This window comes from Petromyzon marinus, chromosome 58, assembly GCF_048934315.1.
Source record: "Petromyzon marinus isolate PM22_M1 ecotype Great Lakes invasive population chromosome 58, UKy_Petmar_22M1.pri1.0, whole genome shotgun sequence".
In the NCBI taxonomy this organism is placed as follows: Eukaryota; Metazoa; Chordata; class Hyperoartia; order Petromyzontiformes; family Petromyzontidae; genus Petromyzon; species Petromyzon marinus.
The window spans coordinates 2,506,985-2,523,331 of record NC_133724.1 but is presented as its reverse complement, the minus strand read 5'-3'; the positions used below and the strand labels follow the sequence as shown (position 1 = coordinate 2,523,331).

The 16,347-nt window shown below is 51.9% G+C and overlaps 1 protein-coding gene across 3 annotated transcripts in view; it reads right to left on the bottom strand.

Annotated features, from left to right (window-relative positions):
* DNAH9 (dynein axonemal heavy chain 9) overlaps positions 1 to 16,347 on the bottom strand; it is a 98,127-nt gene that overhangs the window by 51,419 nt on the left and 30,361 nt on the right. For 2 of the 3 annotated variants that reach the window (XM_032976014.2, XM_076052857.1), the window contains exons 26-34: positions 15,287 to 15,417; positions 13,670 to 13,796; positions 12,408 to 12,560; positions 11,519 to 11,644; positions 10,864 to 11,103; positions 9,542 to 9,702; positions 8,409 to 8,565; positions 6,812 to 6,916; positions 1,587 to 1,744 (exon numbers count right to left, since the gene is read on the bottom strand). In XM_032976014.2, coding sequence (XP_032831905.2) covers positions 1,587 to 1,744; positions 6,812 to 6,916; positions 8,409 to 8,565; positions 9,542 to 9,702; positions 10,864 to 11,103; positions 11,519 to 11,644; positions 12,408 to 12,560; positions 13,670 to 13,796; positions 15,287 to 15,417 — 1,358 coding nt within the window. Of the gene's footprint in view, positions 1 to 1,586; positions 1,745 to 6,811; positions 6,917 to 8,408; positions 8,566 to 9,326; positions 9,342 to 9,541; positions 9,703 to 10,863; positions 11,104 to 11,518; positions 11,645 to 12,407; positions 12,561 to 13,669; positions 13,797 to 15,286; positions 15,418 to 16,347 lie in introns of those variants that run through there. The other variant, XM_032976016.2, reaches the window with a different exon arrangement.

The window sequence follows — 16,347 nt, the reverse complement described above, 5'->3', positions numbered from 1 at the left end:
TTGTCCACGACTGATTTTGTTTATTTTATTTTATAGGTTGTGCGATGACAAACTGGAAACGAGCTAGATGTTGCGATGTGACCGACGTGTTAGCGTGATTTTGCCACGCGATCCTCATTGGGCCCAAGATGGCCGCCTGAGGCACGTGCTCCCGGGCCGCGCTCCCAGCAGCGGCTGGCGAGGCCGTTTGTGCGGGGGCCGAGGGAGCCGACGGAGGGAGCCGATGGAGCCGAGGGGACTGACGGAGCCGGGGGGGGCGACGGGGCCGGGGGGGGCAACGGAGCCGGGCCGACGGAGCTGGGGGGGGGGGCGACGGAGCCAGGAGGGGGGCCGACGGAGCTGGGGGGGGGGCGACGGAGCCGGGGGGCCTGACGGAGCCGGGCCGACAGAGCCGGGGGGGGGGCCGACGGAGCCAGGGGGGGGGCGACGGAGCCGGGGGGGGGGGGCCGACGGCGCGAGCAGAGGGAGCCGACACTGACTTTCTCATACATCATACACTGACTCACTCACACCATGCACTGACTCACTCACACATGATGCACTGACTCGCTCATCATGCGCTTACTCACTCACAAATCATACACTCGCACAGCCACTGACCCATTCACTCATCATACACAGGTTCACTCATCGTGTGCTGGCTCACTCGCACATCATACACTCACGCTGCTGCTGACTCACTCACACAACATACACTGACTCACTCATCATGCGCTGACTAACACATCGTGCGCTGACTCACACATCATACACTCACTCAAGCTACTACTGACTCACTCATAATACGCTGACTCGCACATCATACGCTGACTCGCACATCATACACTCTCACGCTGCTGCTGACTCACTCACACATCATACACTGGGAGTGTTGTGCTGCCAGCTATGGCTGCAGGTTTTGTCGTACGTGTTATGTATATCGTTTATTGTTAAATTTAAAATCACAGTTCCTATGGTTACTGTTGTTACATTGTTTTATAGCTTTATTTTGGTGATTCGAAATCATGGTTTATCTAAATTGTCTTATGGTTGTTGTTGTTGGCTTGCACCACATTGTGATTTTTTGCACACAGCGTTTTAATACTTTTTTTTCTGTGTGGAATATTTGCTGGTTTATTCCAGGATGTTTCTGTTTGCGCATCGTCGCTTTGGGATGTTCTGTGTTCAAATTTTGTTTGTTGCGGTTGCACCCGACTTAAGAGCCACATGGCTCACAGGGCTAATACTAATAAATGAAACTTAAAACTTGAAACTTGAAAAAACAAATGGGGTCGCCGGTTAGGAGGAATCTTCTTAAGGGGGCTGACGAATATGTGGATGGGACTTAACGCCAGCTGAGAGCGTCAAAAAGCAATGAAGCGCACACGTTAAAGGTGACAAAATATTGGGAAAGTAATTTCCCCACACAGTCCGGCCCCCCTACCGGCCCTCGGAATGGACAGGCCCCGCCGGCCATTTGCCCTACGGTCTGTTTGTCCTATGGCCTAGTCCGGGGGGCCTGGCCCTCGCCCACTGAGACACCGGCGGACTCTCCTGGTCACACGAGGTGGGGGGGGGGGGGGGGCAACAGCCATTCCCACGGTCACCTGAAGAGGGCCTTGAGGTTCTCGGGTAGCTCGGTGCGACCCGCGTAGCCCGGGTTCATGGTGATGAAGATGCCGACCGATGGCACCAGGTTGATCTCCTCGCCTTGGAAGTTGAACCTCTTCTTCTTGTCCCGAATGGCGTCTTGAATGCATTTCACCTGCGAGCCGCACCTCCGGTTAGCGCGGCTGGCTTGCGTACGGCGCGAAAATAAGTTCAACGTACGTGCGTACGTACAAGCACGGATACTCTCGTAACGTGGCATCACCGTGCCCTGCATGTGTCACGCACCCGGCCCTGGCACCAGGGCGGTGGCGCAGTAGTAAGGCTCGCGCCTCGTAGCAAGAAGGTCCTGGGTTCAATTCCTGTCTCGGGCGCATTCCCGTATGGAGTTTGTACGTTCTCTCTCTCTCCCCCTGTTCTGCATGGGTTTTCTCTGGTTTCCCTGGATTCATCCCATAGATAAAACAAACCTACAATGTAACTGGCATTAGCCAAACATCCGAATTCTGAAAAATTACCTGCAAATTATTTAATCGGGATTATACAGAATAAGAATGTTTCTTTAGACTGGAGGAATCTGATGAGCAATAAAGCTTTTTTTCACAGATGTTCAGTAGGGGCACGGGGTCAGAACGTTACAACAACAAACAATACACAAACACAATAGGAGTGCAAAGTACAAGAGATGTAAACAAATCACCTAAACACACAAATAAATCGAAACCATCCCCATCCGACCAGGTAAAGCCCCACTTCAATCACCGCCCTCGAATGGCAGACTAATGCACCAGGTAGCTACTCCAAATTATACTCTCCTGGTCGCTTAAGTTCTCTAACAGGGCCTGATTAAGGTTCTTGTAGGCCCCTAGGCACTTCTGTTCCGTGGGCCTCTAGCAATAACTTCCTACAGTTGGTACTGCTGCCCCATGTCAAGACTACCGCCACTGTCACTCCGCTTGTTTCACCACGGTAGTTCGTCCAGCCGCTAGACAGACTTCGTTACTGCTGATACGCTCCATTGTTTAGTCTGTGCCCTCATTCGATGGGAGCGTGCCGTGTGCCGCGGATAAGCAGATTTCATTGAAAACGCTGTGCCTATCCTTGCTATATAAATGTATTTATTCGAGAAGATATCTTGGTTGCATTTTTTTTCCTACAAACAAAAGAACATGGTCAACACTTTTTTTCGTTGGCCCTTTAGTTTACAAAAACTATGAAAACTAAAGGGCCTTGGGCCGAAGTAAAGGGCCTAGGACCTACAAAACAATGCCTACTGTGCCTCTTGACTAATACGGTCCTGCCTGCTAAAGAAAACTAAACACTGAAACGTGAACTTTCTTTCATGTAGTCATTGGCCACCTGCCTCAGACCATCCACTCGCTCGCTCGCTACGCTTGAGAAACCCCGGCTTAATGGAGAAGCATTATCATCTTTCACGACAATCAAAGTTATTTGAATGCTTACTGAGACGTAAAAATTGCTGCTCTTAAAAAGGACGGGGGGGGGGGACAACGAAAGTAATTTTCCATCGCGTCATTCTTGTCACCGTCGCTGCCAGCCAGGTCCAAGTGAACGTTTTGGGCACAGGGCATCATCAGCCTTCAAGAGAGAGGTGGCAGGGCGGCTCATGGCTCGGAGCAATGAACCAGCACCACCAAAAACCTGGGTTCGAGTCTGGGTTTCAACCAACATTGCTTAAAGTGGGTCCCCCAAGTGTAGTGAGGTCACTGCATCGCACGCATTCAGACGCGCTTCTGCAGCCGTCTGGAACGCTCTTCCTTCCAATATTAGGAAGCCACTGGAGCTATGCACTTTTAAATCATCTATATCGAAAACTCATTCCTTCAGAACTGCTTTCTGTGTTTAGGTTGTTGTCCTTCCCCCGCATCCCCGATTAGCACAGTTGACTACGTACGGTGCGAAAGAAGTTCAACATACGAGGTGATGGGCTCTCTCAGGTCACTAGTAACAGTATCGAAACAACATTAACCTTGGTTTGGCTAATTTGGCTATATTCCAGCTCTGAGAATTAATACATCAGTTTGACCGTCACGCGAAGAATATTCCTCTCATATGCGGAGCCGGAGCGGTGTTTAAACACCAGTCCCTGTGCCCTCTGCAGAGGTCAACTTGACGTGATTTTCAGAGGTAGCTCGGTTACATCCACTTCCGCGGGCCCTTCTCAGGCACCCCCGAGGGCCGTGCGGCTCGGCGAGAGACCTGAATGTATTCTATGTCCTCAGCGCCGTTACCAGGCAGCTGCCGGGCCGTTCGACTTGCCCGGACCTGCCGCTCTCCGTCACTTCTCCAAACATCACCCACCACCCCCCCCCCCACAGCCTGCCTCGCACTTGCCCTGCCTACGCAGCAGCAGCAGCAACAACCGCCCTCCTCCAAGCTCCCCCACAGCGAACAAAGGAGGCACGGAGAGGCCCCGCTTGGCAAGCCACTTGAGTTGGCACCCGCTCGTGCTGGTCTCAAAGGGACAGGGTGCACTTGTTGAGTTCACTTTACTTTCTCTCCGACCGTCGTGCTCGTGCGGGCGAACCTGAGCCCCCGCACGCGCACGAACGGTCGTCGCTGATCCCACTCGGTTGCTTTGATGGACACGAAATGAACGAACGAACGAACGAACGAACGGACGGACGGTCTTTCTTCCCTTTTGCTTTGGCTCCACACTGGTGATGGATTGTCTGGCATATGTAGAGTGACTTGTAAAACGTAACGATGTTGTAGACGGGCTAGAGAGCTGAACTTCGGTACAAATTTAGCCAATTCTATGCTTGTAAATTAGGCATCTGGAAAATTGGAAAACCAACAATTTCGTTACAAACATTTGTGCAGGGAATGTAATTTATATTTTTTTGTTTTGTTATGCTGAACTCTGCCGTTGCGAATTTTAAATAATCTAGATTGAAAACTCTGTGATAACTATCTTTTTTTTGTTCAATAACTCTGTTGCTGTTATTCTCGAGTAGCTGCCACAGTGGTGTAGCGGCTCAGCAGGGCACTAGACTCGCAATCCAGAGGACACCATCTCCTGGCAGTAGTCGAAATAACGGCAACAGTTAAGTCGATCGGCAGGGCTGCGTGTGGTGGGGTAAACTGTGGGTCCCTGCATTCGATCTCTAACAAGCCTCGTCAAACGTGAAAGGATAGACCCAATGCCCCCTCTGAAGTTCGCTCACACGGGGGCCCTTCCGTCAACATTGGCGTGAGCAAGCAATGGCAGGGCTGCACCTTCGTGTCACTTGAGGGTAGCTCTGTGATATCTACTTCTGCGAGGCATTCTCTAATACTAGAAGGTTGTGGGTTCGATCCCTACCTTGACGCCTGCTGCTGTATATTGGGAGTTTGCATGTCTCTCCCCCCGTGGTCATGTGGATTTTTCTCCGGGTCCTCCGGGTGTTTCCTCCCACATTTAGAATCGACGTCATGCGTTTGGAGTATTGGGCCACTATAAATTTCCACGCGATAAGCCGCTTCGTTGGGCTATAATTTGTGATGGCCAGGTCGCTTCTGAAAGAGAGCTGCCCAGCTCAGTGTGCTTTACCTGGTAAAAAATTAAATTAAAAATTGTTTAAAAAAATACTTTATTATTCTTGGTTCTTTCGGTAAAGTCACATAGAAGGGAAACAATACAATAATAAAAATATAAAACAATACAATTCTCACGACGTTTCGACTGCAGCACAAGCAATCATCATCAGGTGTGAAAACCACAGCAAAAATTTTCTTCGACTGCAACACAAGCAAGCATCATCAGGTGTGAAAACCACAGCAAAAATTGTCTTGCTGTGGTTTTCACACCTGATGATGATTGCTTGGGTTGCAGTCGAAACGTCGTGAGAATTTTATTGTTTTATATTTTTATTATTTTATTGTTTCCCTTCTACGTGACTTTACCGAAAGAACCAAGAATATGAATCCCTGCAGTCACGAAAGCTTTAAATCAAAATACTTTATTATTATTATAAATATTGACCATCAGCCCTCGACCGTTCTATCAACGTGTCGTGCTCCAGCCCCACTTGGCTGTGCTCAAGGCCACTTCCCCGCAGTGTCAGCAGACGCGAATGGACCGCAGCGAGAGCGGCGTGAGCGTATCGACCGTGAGCATGGCAGGCGGTGGGCGGGGGGGGTTGAGTCTCTTGCTGTGAAACCACGGTGGCTATGAGATGTTAACCACCTCGCCTGGTGTACAGGAGGTCGTGCGTTCGATCCCGACCCTGACGCCTGCTGGGTACAGTATTCCCTCGTTATTTGCGAGGGATACATTCCCTCCCTCGGGAATCACAAATTTCGCGGATAACAAAACTGACCTAACAAAATGAATTACATCATGGGACCTTCTTTGCCAGTACCAAAATATAAGAATAGGTATTATTATCAGAGTATGTTTTTTACTTGCATTCTGACCACAAGCATTGTGGTTAACGCAGACATGATTCCTCGTAAAAGGTTTCAGTTTTGTGTTTCAACATCTTAACACCTGTTTTGTTGCCAGAAAAAAGGGGAAATCCTATTAACAAAATTAATCACCTTAAACAAAGAAATATATAAGCTTCCTCTCATCACTTCATCTCATCACATTCTCTCTCATCACTTTATCCCATCACTTTATTTCTCCCTATCTTTAATTACAGTCATATAGAGTTCCAGATGCTATTCGTGGATAGCCAAAATCACGGATAGCAAGTTTGTGAATGATGAGGGAATACTGTATTTGGAGTTTGAATGTTCTCTCTCTCTCCCCGTGGTCGCGTGGATTTTTCCCCCGGGACCTCCGGTTTGTCCCTCCACATTTAGAAACGTGCGTTGAGAGTATTTTGCTACGATACATTTCCAAGCGATAAGCCACTTTGTTGAGCTGCCATTTGTGGACAAACAGGAAATAGCCCATGTTGAACTTCTTTCGTACTGTACGTAGCCAACCGTGCTAATCAGAGGTTTGGGGAAAGGACAACAAACTAAACACAAAAAGCAGTTCTAAACAAACGAGTTTGTCACTCCAGATGACGATTTAAAAGTTGCGTATCTCCCATTTGACTTGCTGATATCAGAAGGAAGAAGAGCGTTCCAGACGGCCGCAGAAGCGCATCTCAAAGCGCGCGCGATGCGGTGACTGAAAGCCGCCGCCGCTGCTACGAGGATGACCGCAGTTTGCATGATGGTTAGTTAGTGAGTTAGTTAGAGAGTGAGTTCGTGAACCCGGAGCACTCACCTGCACGGCCACCACAGAGAGCACCTCCACCGAGATGCGGTTGAACTCGTCAAAGCACCCCCACGCTCCCGTCTGAGCCAGCCCCTTGTAAATGCTCCCACACGACTGCACGCGGAACACGCGGGGCAAGGAATTGTCGCGAACGACAACAACAACGACGTCAGTGAAAACAACGATGCCGGCAATGACGACGACAACAACAATAACGACGACAACGACAACAAACACACATTCGAGGAATCAAAATGGATTTGCATTTGATTCCTCGTCTCATCTATGAAACTATTTTAAACTATTTTTTTATTTAACCAGGTAAGGCCCCACTGAGCTGTACAGTTCTTTTGCAGAAGTGACCTGGCGATCGCAAAGGATCGCTCAACAAAGTGGCTCATCATCACGATCACCGCGTAGAAATTTACAGCAACAGCGAAATATTCCGAACGCGTGACGTTGTTTCTAAATGTGGAGGGAAAAACCAGAGGAGCCGGAGGAAAATCCACGCGACCACGGGGATAACACGCAAACTCCAAATATACAGCAGCAGCAGGCGTCAGGGGTGGGGATCGAACCCACGACCTCCTGTACACCAGGCGAGGTAGTTAACATCTCACCACGGAGAGAGACGCAAACTCCAAATATACAGCAGCAGGCGTCAGGGTCAGGATCGAACCCACGACCTCCTGTACAGCGGGCGAGGTAGTTAGAATCTTGCCACCGCGTCTCAACCGTTCCAACGCCCCGCTGCAGCCTAGCCAAGGGGGAAACGCCCGGTGGCAGCTGTCCCTACGCGGCGCAAGGTGAACGCAGCAGCTGGCTGCACGTGGGCATGAGTCGGCCGGTAGTGGAGCGTGCGATGTTGCCACGCTGCTTTTGAAAAATAGTGAACCTGCGAGTAGGTTTGAGCAATTTGTGCCGCGATGCCGGCACACGTGGACCTCACGAGATCTTTGACATCCACCTGGGCGCCACGGTGTCTCAAATATGCTAACTACCTCGCCTGGTATCCAGGAGGGCGTGAGTTCGATCCTGACCCTGACCCCTGTATATTTGGTGTTTGCATGTCTTTCTCTCCCTGTGGTCACGTGGATTTTTCTCCAGGTCCTCCGGTTTTTTCCCTCCACATTCAGAATCAACATCACGCGTTTGGAGTATATGGCTGCCATAATTTCCCACACAACGATAAGCCACTTCGTTGAGCAATCATCTGTGATGGCCAGGTCGCTTCTGAAAAAGAGCTACATAGCCCAGTGGGGCCTTACCTGGAAAAATAAAAATCGTCGTAAAAAGTTTAAGACAGACAGCGCAACCCCCTTGTTGTTAATACCCACAGTAGCAATAATAATAATAACAACCAGGGCGGCCGCCAAGATTGAATCGAGAACCCCTTACGACGGGCGGCAAGGACGCTATCGCTTGGCCGCGTCACTGGCCCCAAGCTCATCCCAGACACCAAAAAGGGGCGCCCCACTCCCCCCCACCCCCCCCCCCAGCTTCTTTCTTCGAGCAGCGTGACCCCTTCGTCGACTTTAGCATGACGAAAAATCAGACGCACGGTGGGACGGGAAGTTAAGCGGGGTGGGGGAGGGCGTGCACTCGCCTTGTAGTCCATCTGCTCGGAGCAGTTGAACACGTAGACCATGATTCCCAGGGCCCGGCCCAGGTCCTTGGTGGTCTCGGTCTTGCCGGTGCCGGCCGGCCCCGCTGGCGCTCCGCTCATGGTCAAGTGTAGCGACTGGGTCAGCGTGATGTAGCACCTTTGGCAGCGAGGTGGGGGAGGGGATGGAGGTCACACGCAGAGGCAAAAGGGCGACGCTTGTTGACTCGGGTGAAAACCTCACCGAGTCTCAAGACTCGTTTGTCAGGTGGGTCCTGCCAAGATTTTTCAAGTCATTTGCAGGTATTATTTCAAACGCCGGTAACATTGAATGTATTTTTTTTTGTGCTGGCGAGTCGTACGGGTCGGCGAGCGGTGTGATGTCTAGACAGTGGTGAGTCATACTGCATGGTGAGCGGTGTGATAGCTAGACACTGGTGAGTCATACCGCATGGTGAGCGGTGTGATGTCTAGACAGTGGTGAGTCATACTGCATGGTGAGCGGTGTGATGTCTAGACAGTGGTGAGTCATACTGCATGGTGAGTGGTGTGATGGCTAGACACTGGTGAGTCATACCGCATGGTGAGCGGTGTGATGACTAGACACTGGTGAGTCATACCGCATGGTGAGCGGTGTAATGGCTAGACGCTGGCGAGTCATACCGCATGGTGAGCGGTGTGATGTCTAGACAGTGGTGAGTCATACCGCATGGTGAGCGGTGTGATGGCTAGACGCTGGTGAGTCATACCGCATGGTGAGCGGTGTGATGTCTAGACGCTGGCGAGTCATACCGCATGGTGAGCGGTGTGATGTCTAGACGCTGGCGAGTCATACCGCATGGTGAGCGGTGTGATGTCTAGACGCTGGCGAGTCATACTGCATGGTGAGCGGTGTGATGACTAGACGCTGGCGAGTCGTACCGGTCGGTGAGCGGTGTGATGTCTAGACGCTGGCGAGTCGTACCGGTCGGTGAGCGGTGTGATGACTAGACGCTGGCGAGTCATACTGCATAGTGAGCGGTGTGATGACTAGACACTGGTGAGTCGTACCGGTCGGTGAGTGGTGTGATGACTAGACGCTGGTGAGTCGTACCGGTCGGTGAGTGGTGTGATGACTAGACGCTGGCGAGTCGTACCGGTCGGTGAGCGGTGTGATGACTAGGCGCGGCGTGTTGCCCAGGTACTCGTAGGAGTAGAGGAACTGCGCGTCGCAGATGTTGGCGAAGCAGTGCTTCCTCTCGTCGTCCCAGCGGTGACGCAGCTGGGACAGCCACACGAACGCCTGCGAGTTCTCCACCTGCGTACACCGCACAAAGACCACCCCCCCCACCGCCACGGCGTAGCCTGTAACAACTGCTGTTAGCGAGCACCTATGAAAGGCCGGCACGGCACACGAAGGGGGGGTTGGGTTGCCAGCACCACGCCCGGCCGCCTTTGTCTCCCCAGTGGTGATGTTTACACACACTGCACCAGACACTCATTTGAGGCTCAGTCGACCTAGAGGAGGCCCAAGACCGATTAAGATAAATGTCACTGGTGTTGGCCGTGAGCGGGAATCGAACTCGGGTCGCCGGGTTCATAGCGCAGCGCGCTAACCTCCGCACCACCGCTCCACACGCCACACACACACACACACATGGAATTAGCATAAAAAATTATAAACGCAATCGCTTAAAACGTTCAGCTTTAATTAATCAAGAATGTATTCCTCTCCTTACATAGCGGCTGCAGAGGATCAAACTTGTGATCATGGGCATCAAAGTGGCCATACCCTGGCTTATGGTCAGGGTACAATGGCAGAACAGCAAGTGGGTTTACACAAACACTCACGGGGTCTGCAAAACATCAGAGCTTGGGCAACAAGGGAGGGAGGGGGGGGGCAGAAGAAGATGAAGAGGAGGAGGAAGAGGAAGAAGAAGAGAAGGAAGAAGAAAAAGAAGAAGAGGAGGAAGAAAAGGAAGGGGGGAGGAGGGGGAGGAGGAAGGGTGAGGGGGAGGAAGGGGGAGGGGGAGGAAAGGGGAGGGGGAGGAGGAGGAAGAAATAAAGGAAAAAGAGGAGGAAGCAGAGGAAGGGGGGGGGGAGAAGGGGGAGGAGGGATGAGAGGGAGGAAGGGGGAGAAAGGAGGAGGGAGGAGGGGAAGTAGGAGGAAGGGGGGGAGGGAGGGGGAGGAGGGAGGAGGAGGGAGGAGGAGGAGGGAGGGAGGGAGGAGGAGGGGGGAGGAGGAGGAGGGAGGAGGAGGGAGGAGGAAGGAGGAGGGAGGGAGGGAGGGAGGAGGAGGAGGGGGGAGGAGGAGGAGGGAGGAGGAGGAGGGAGGGAGGGAGGGAGGGAGGAGGAGGGGGGAGGAGGAGGAGGAGGGAGGAGGAGGAGGGAGGGAGGGAGGGAGGGAGGGAGGAGGAGGGGGGAGGAGGAGGAGGGAGGAGGAGGGAGGAGGAGGGAGGAGGAGGAAGGCATCCCCGACCTTCTGCGCGATCATCTTGGTGACGACGTCACGCGCGTGCACATCGATGGTGCAGATGGTCATGATCTTCTGGCGGTCGCCGGGCGTCAGCTGCCCGATGAGCATGGAGATGAGAGTGTTGAGCTGCGCCACCTGCTTCTTGAAGTACTCCTTGAGCGCGCCCTCGTAGCCCTCCTCCAGGCGGGCAAACGAGATGCCCACCTCCGTCGTCCACCAGATCTGCGTGCACGTGAGGGCCACCTGCCCAGCGGAGACAAACGCGCGGGCAGAACCAACGCGTCGGAACCAACGCGTCTCACCCGCATCAGAAGTCACTGCGTCTCACCTAGATCAGAAGAAAGTCACTGCGTCTCACCTGGATCAGAATGAAGTGACTGCATCTCACCCTGATCAGAATGAAGTGACTGCATCTCACCTGGATCAGAAGAAAGTCACTGTTTCTCACCTGGATCAGAAGAAAGTCACTGCGTCTCACCTGGATCAGAATGAATTCACGACGTCTCACCTGGATCAGAAGAAAGTCACTGCGTCTCACCTGGATCAGAATGAAGTGACTGCATCTCACCCTGATCAGAATGAAGTGACTGCATCTCACCTGGATCAGAAGAAAGTCACTGTTTCTCACCTGGATCAGAAGAAAGTCACTGCGTCTCACCTGGGCCGGATAGTCGAAGAGCCACTGTTCTCGTGGTTTCTCCTCGTAAGCCACCACTGCCTCCATCATCTCGAGTCGCACCGTGGCTCTCATGCTGTCCAGCAGCCTGTTCAGCCAGACCTCCACCTGCAAGAAGAGAGTCCCACGGCACTATCTTAATAGGCCTGCTTAGCTGAATAGGCCTGCTTGCCTGAATATGCCTGCTTGCCTGAATAGGCCTGCTTAGCTGCATAGGCCTGCTTAGCTGAATAGGCCTGCTTAGCTGAATAGGCCTGCTTAGCTGAATAGGCCTGCTTAATAGATGAATAGGCTAGCTTAGCCAGGAAAGCCTCAGGAGGGAACGATGATGTTGCTCGGTTTGATCCCAATCGGGTCGTTTGCAGATACTGGTCCTACATTTGGATATTTAACAAACACCAGTATGAAAACTCATTTCTTTAGAACTGCTTTTTGTGTTTAGTAATTTGTCTATCCCCCGCACCTCCGATTAGCAGTTGGCTATGTGCAGTGCGAAAGAAGTTCAACATTCATACAAAGACGATCGCTGAGAGGCGCTTCTGCAGCCATCTGGAACGCCCTTCCTTCCGATATTAGGAAGCCAAGGGGGAAGTGCATTTTTAAATCATCTAGATTGAAAACTAATTCCTTTAAAATGCCTTTTTGTGTTAAGTTTGTTGTCTTTCACCCGCACACTCGGAATAGCAAGGTTGGCTAAGTTCAACGTAGACACATACAATTAAATTGTGCGGTTTTTATTTTAGCTATAGGAGAAGCCGGAGGAAACCCACGTGGAGCAGGGGGAGAACAAACAAACTACAAAACAGAAAGGCAGCCGAGCCGGGAATCGAACCCAGGCCCCTTGTCGCTGTGAGGCGCGAGCGTGTCGTACCGGGCCGCTGCAGTCGCACGGCGCGTTGAAGGCCACGTACTCTCCCTCCTTGCTGTACATCCCGAGCCCGGTCTTCGTCTCGGCGTCACCTGGGCCCTTCTCAAACTCCATCTTGGCCATGTTGTCAAAGAGCTTCGACAGGTGACGCTGGACCTGCGGCGGTGGGTGCACGCGTGCGCGCGGGGTTGATCGCAATTGACAATAGATCCAAGCAACTTTTGGAATTTGCCCGCTTTTCGTTCCCGTAAGCCCGGCGCCATCGGCACGAAGGTAGGTGCCGGGGTTTTTTCACAGATACAGTCCTGCGGTGGTTTCATAGCGCAGGGACTCCCTCTACTTACGAATATTCGACGTACGAACTTTCAGAGAAACAAACCTGTCCTCTAAGTCCAGTTGCCTGTTCGGACCGAGAGTCGTATGTTCAACCGCCTCACAATATATGGCGGTGGTGGTTTCAAAAACTGCAGAACATGAAGAACCAGTGGCGTCGACATCTACAGGAGATTATACAACTTTTAAAGCCATTCCTCCGTGTTTAGTGTACATGCCGTACAATATGTTTCGAATCGAAGGGAGTAAAGTTGGACTTACAAACAAATCGCGTTACGAACAGACCTCTGGAACCGAACTCATTTGTAAGTCAAGGGGACCCGTACGGGGAAATGTTGATGCTGGGTGTCATTCCACTTGAGTGATTATATTATTCAAATTTGGAGCGTGACGGCCGGCACAGAATATGGCCTGGCTCTTTATCGAATGGACATCCCGGGGGGTATTTAACGTCCACTGGGAAGCAGACAGAGCGTATCGCATGGTTAATACACACGCCGCAGCAATAACCAGGGCGGCCTGCCGGATTCGAATCGTGAACCTCAAGCCGTGAACGTGCCACCGTTGGACCATTTTAGCCAAGGTCACAAGTCGTACAAAATTAATCATCAACACCATAGGCCCCTGGTTCCAGCCGGTCGGCCTTACGAACTTTAAATCTACTCCAGTGACCTACAGACTGACTCGCGTAGAGACAAACTAACTTCCAGGCGAAATTGCCTCTTGCCAACAACATCTGGTAAAGCAGCGGCGTTCGTTCAACAAGCCTCGCCCTGCTGATGAGACCCAGAGGCCTGAAAACCGGCGCAGAGTTTGCTTGCGTTCAACAAACGCCGCTGAACAATATCGGCACGGTGGACTAAAATCGCATTTTATTTATTATTAGCATTTTATACGTGGAGTGGCTACAGAGGTCTGCTAAGTTCTCCCACCAGCTGAGGGTTGGTGCCGTTGGAGAGAATGTCCAAGAGGTCGGCCGACGAGATGAAGTAGAAGCGAGGAAAGGCGAGGCGCTTGGTGTCCAGGTACTCGGCCAGGGCCTTCTCGCACAGCGCCAGCCTGCGGTCAAAGCCACGGCAAACGAAACGATCGAGCGCGCTCGATTCGTCGTCGAAAAGTCAGCCTCGCGATCGGACCGTGGCCGTGGTGCGAGGACGGACGACGACGTCAAAGGCCGCGCCCCCGCCAACCGAGCTGAGCGTCGGCGGTCCGAGGGTGACGCCGCTGCAGCCAACGACGATGCTGCGGGGCCTGGCCCAGCGACAAAGTTACGTTCTGTTCCCCTATAAAGCGGCGGTAGTGGTTGTGCTCCTGAAGAACACCGCGTCGTGGAAAAATCGCACTGTAACGGATAATATACAATGTAGGGGTAATGCACAGTCGGCGATAACGTGAGAGATGCGTACTCAGGCCGAACAAAGAATGAGGACGTGTGGGTAGCATCTAGAAGCATCCAGCAACATCCCAATGCCTTGCGCGATGATGCTAAGCCGAGGCAGCCGTTACGACCACTTATTCCTACGTGCGCAGCGACGTAGTTTCGTTCTCTTGTTTGCGTGAAATCCAATTCGCATCCGCGTTATAAAAAACACAAAGTGTTCCCCAATAAATTAATCGCATTATATCCACGCAGCGCTATAGGACAACAGACCGTACGTTTTGAATTTTTTTTTAAATTATTGGCTTAAATAACCGATTATTGTTTAGACTAGTGAATAAGGTTGTATCGTCTGCCTCGTTTTTGCTGTGTTGTCTGTGCTGTTCGTCTCTTTGGTGTTTGTCCACAACGTGGATTCTCTGAGGGCTATACATGTACATCATTCGCGTTCATTGTAAATTATCGTTTAGCACGGTTGGCTACATGCGATGGGAAAGAAGTTTAACATATGTACAGCCCATAGGCCAACACTGCCCATACACTAACACTGCCCATAGACGAAGACTGCCCATAGACTCAACACTGCACCTCCGATTAGCACGGTTGGCTATGTACGGTGCGAAAGAAGTTTAACATACGTACAGCCAATAGACCAACACTGCCCATAGACTAACACTACCCATACACTAACACTGCCCATAGACTCAGCAATGCACCTCCGATTAGCACAGTTGGCTACGTACAGTGCGAAGGAAATTCAACATACGTACATACACATTCACAGACACACACAATTCAGCAAATGCATCGTAAACGTGTGAAGCAATTTCAATACACGCCTCAATACGTGCCGAACAATCGGCAACTTCAGTATTGTGAAATGTACCATCACAAAAAGCAAAGATCCCCCGTATAGCCTTAACAGACTCTTGGGACAAGTGCTGTGCGCGAGCACCTATAAAGGCCGGCCCAGTACACGAGGGGGCGGGTGACCAGCACCACGCCCGACCGCCTTTGTCCCCCCAGTGGCAATGTTTATGACACACCGCACCAGGACCGGTCGTCAATGGTGTTGCCAGTGAGCGAGAATCGAACTCGGGTCGCCAGGGTTCGTAACGCAACGCGCTGACCGCTACACCACCTCCACAATCACACACACGCACGCACGCACCTGCCCTGAATGTCCTCCAGTTGTTCATACAGCCCCGGCTTGTTGGTGGCTTCCACCACGTTGGGGGTCTTCTCTGTGTCGTAAGCCCGCTCACGGAAGTCCGCGTCGATCCCCTCAAAGCGCTTGCTGTCCTGCGATCGGGGGCCGGAGAGAGATTCGGTTGAGTGGAACCGCGTCGCACGAATTCACAGCGATCCACAGACGAGGAGCCGGAGCCGGAGCCGGGACTGCTCTGAACTCCCGCATTGGGGCAAGTGCTGTTAGCACTACGCCCGGCCGCCTTTGTCTCACCTAGTGGCGATGTTTACACGTCGCACCAGGTACTCATTTGAGACTGAGTCGACCTAGGGAGGCCCAGGACCGGTTCAGATATTCGTCACTGGTGTTGGCCGTGAGTGGGAATCGAACTCGGGTCGCCAGGTTCGTAGCGCAGCATAGGGCTAATCGCTACACTACCGCTCCCCATCACACAAAGACACACTGACACACAGACACACAGACACACTGAAACACAGACACACTGACACACAGACACACTGACACACAGACACTAAGACACACTGACACACAGACACTAAGACACACTGACACACAGACACTAAGAAACACTGACACACAGACACACAGACACACAGACACACTGAAACACAGACACACTGAAACACAGACACACAGACACACTGACACAGACACACTGACACACAGACACACAGAGGGACAGACACCGACACACTGACACACAGACACACAGACACACTGAAACACAGACACACAGACACACTGACACAGACACACTGACACACAGACACACAGAGGGACAGACACCGACACACTGACACACAGACACACAGACACACTGAAACACAGACACACAGACACACTGACATACAGACACACTGACACACAGACACACAGAGGCACAGACACACTGACACACAGACACACTGACACACAAACACACAGAGGGACAGACACCGACACACTGACACACAGACACACTGACACACAGACACACTGACACACAGACACACAGACACACTGACACACAGACACACAGAGGG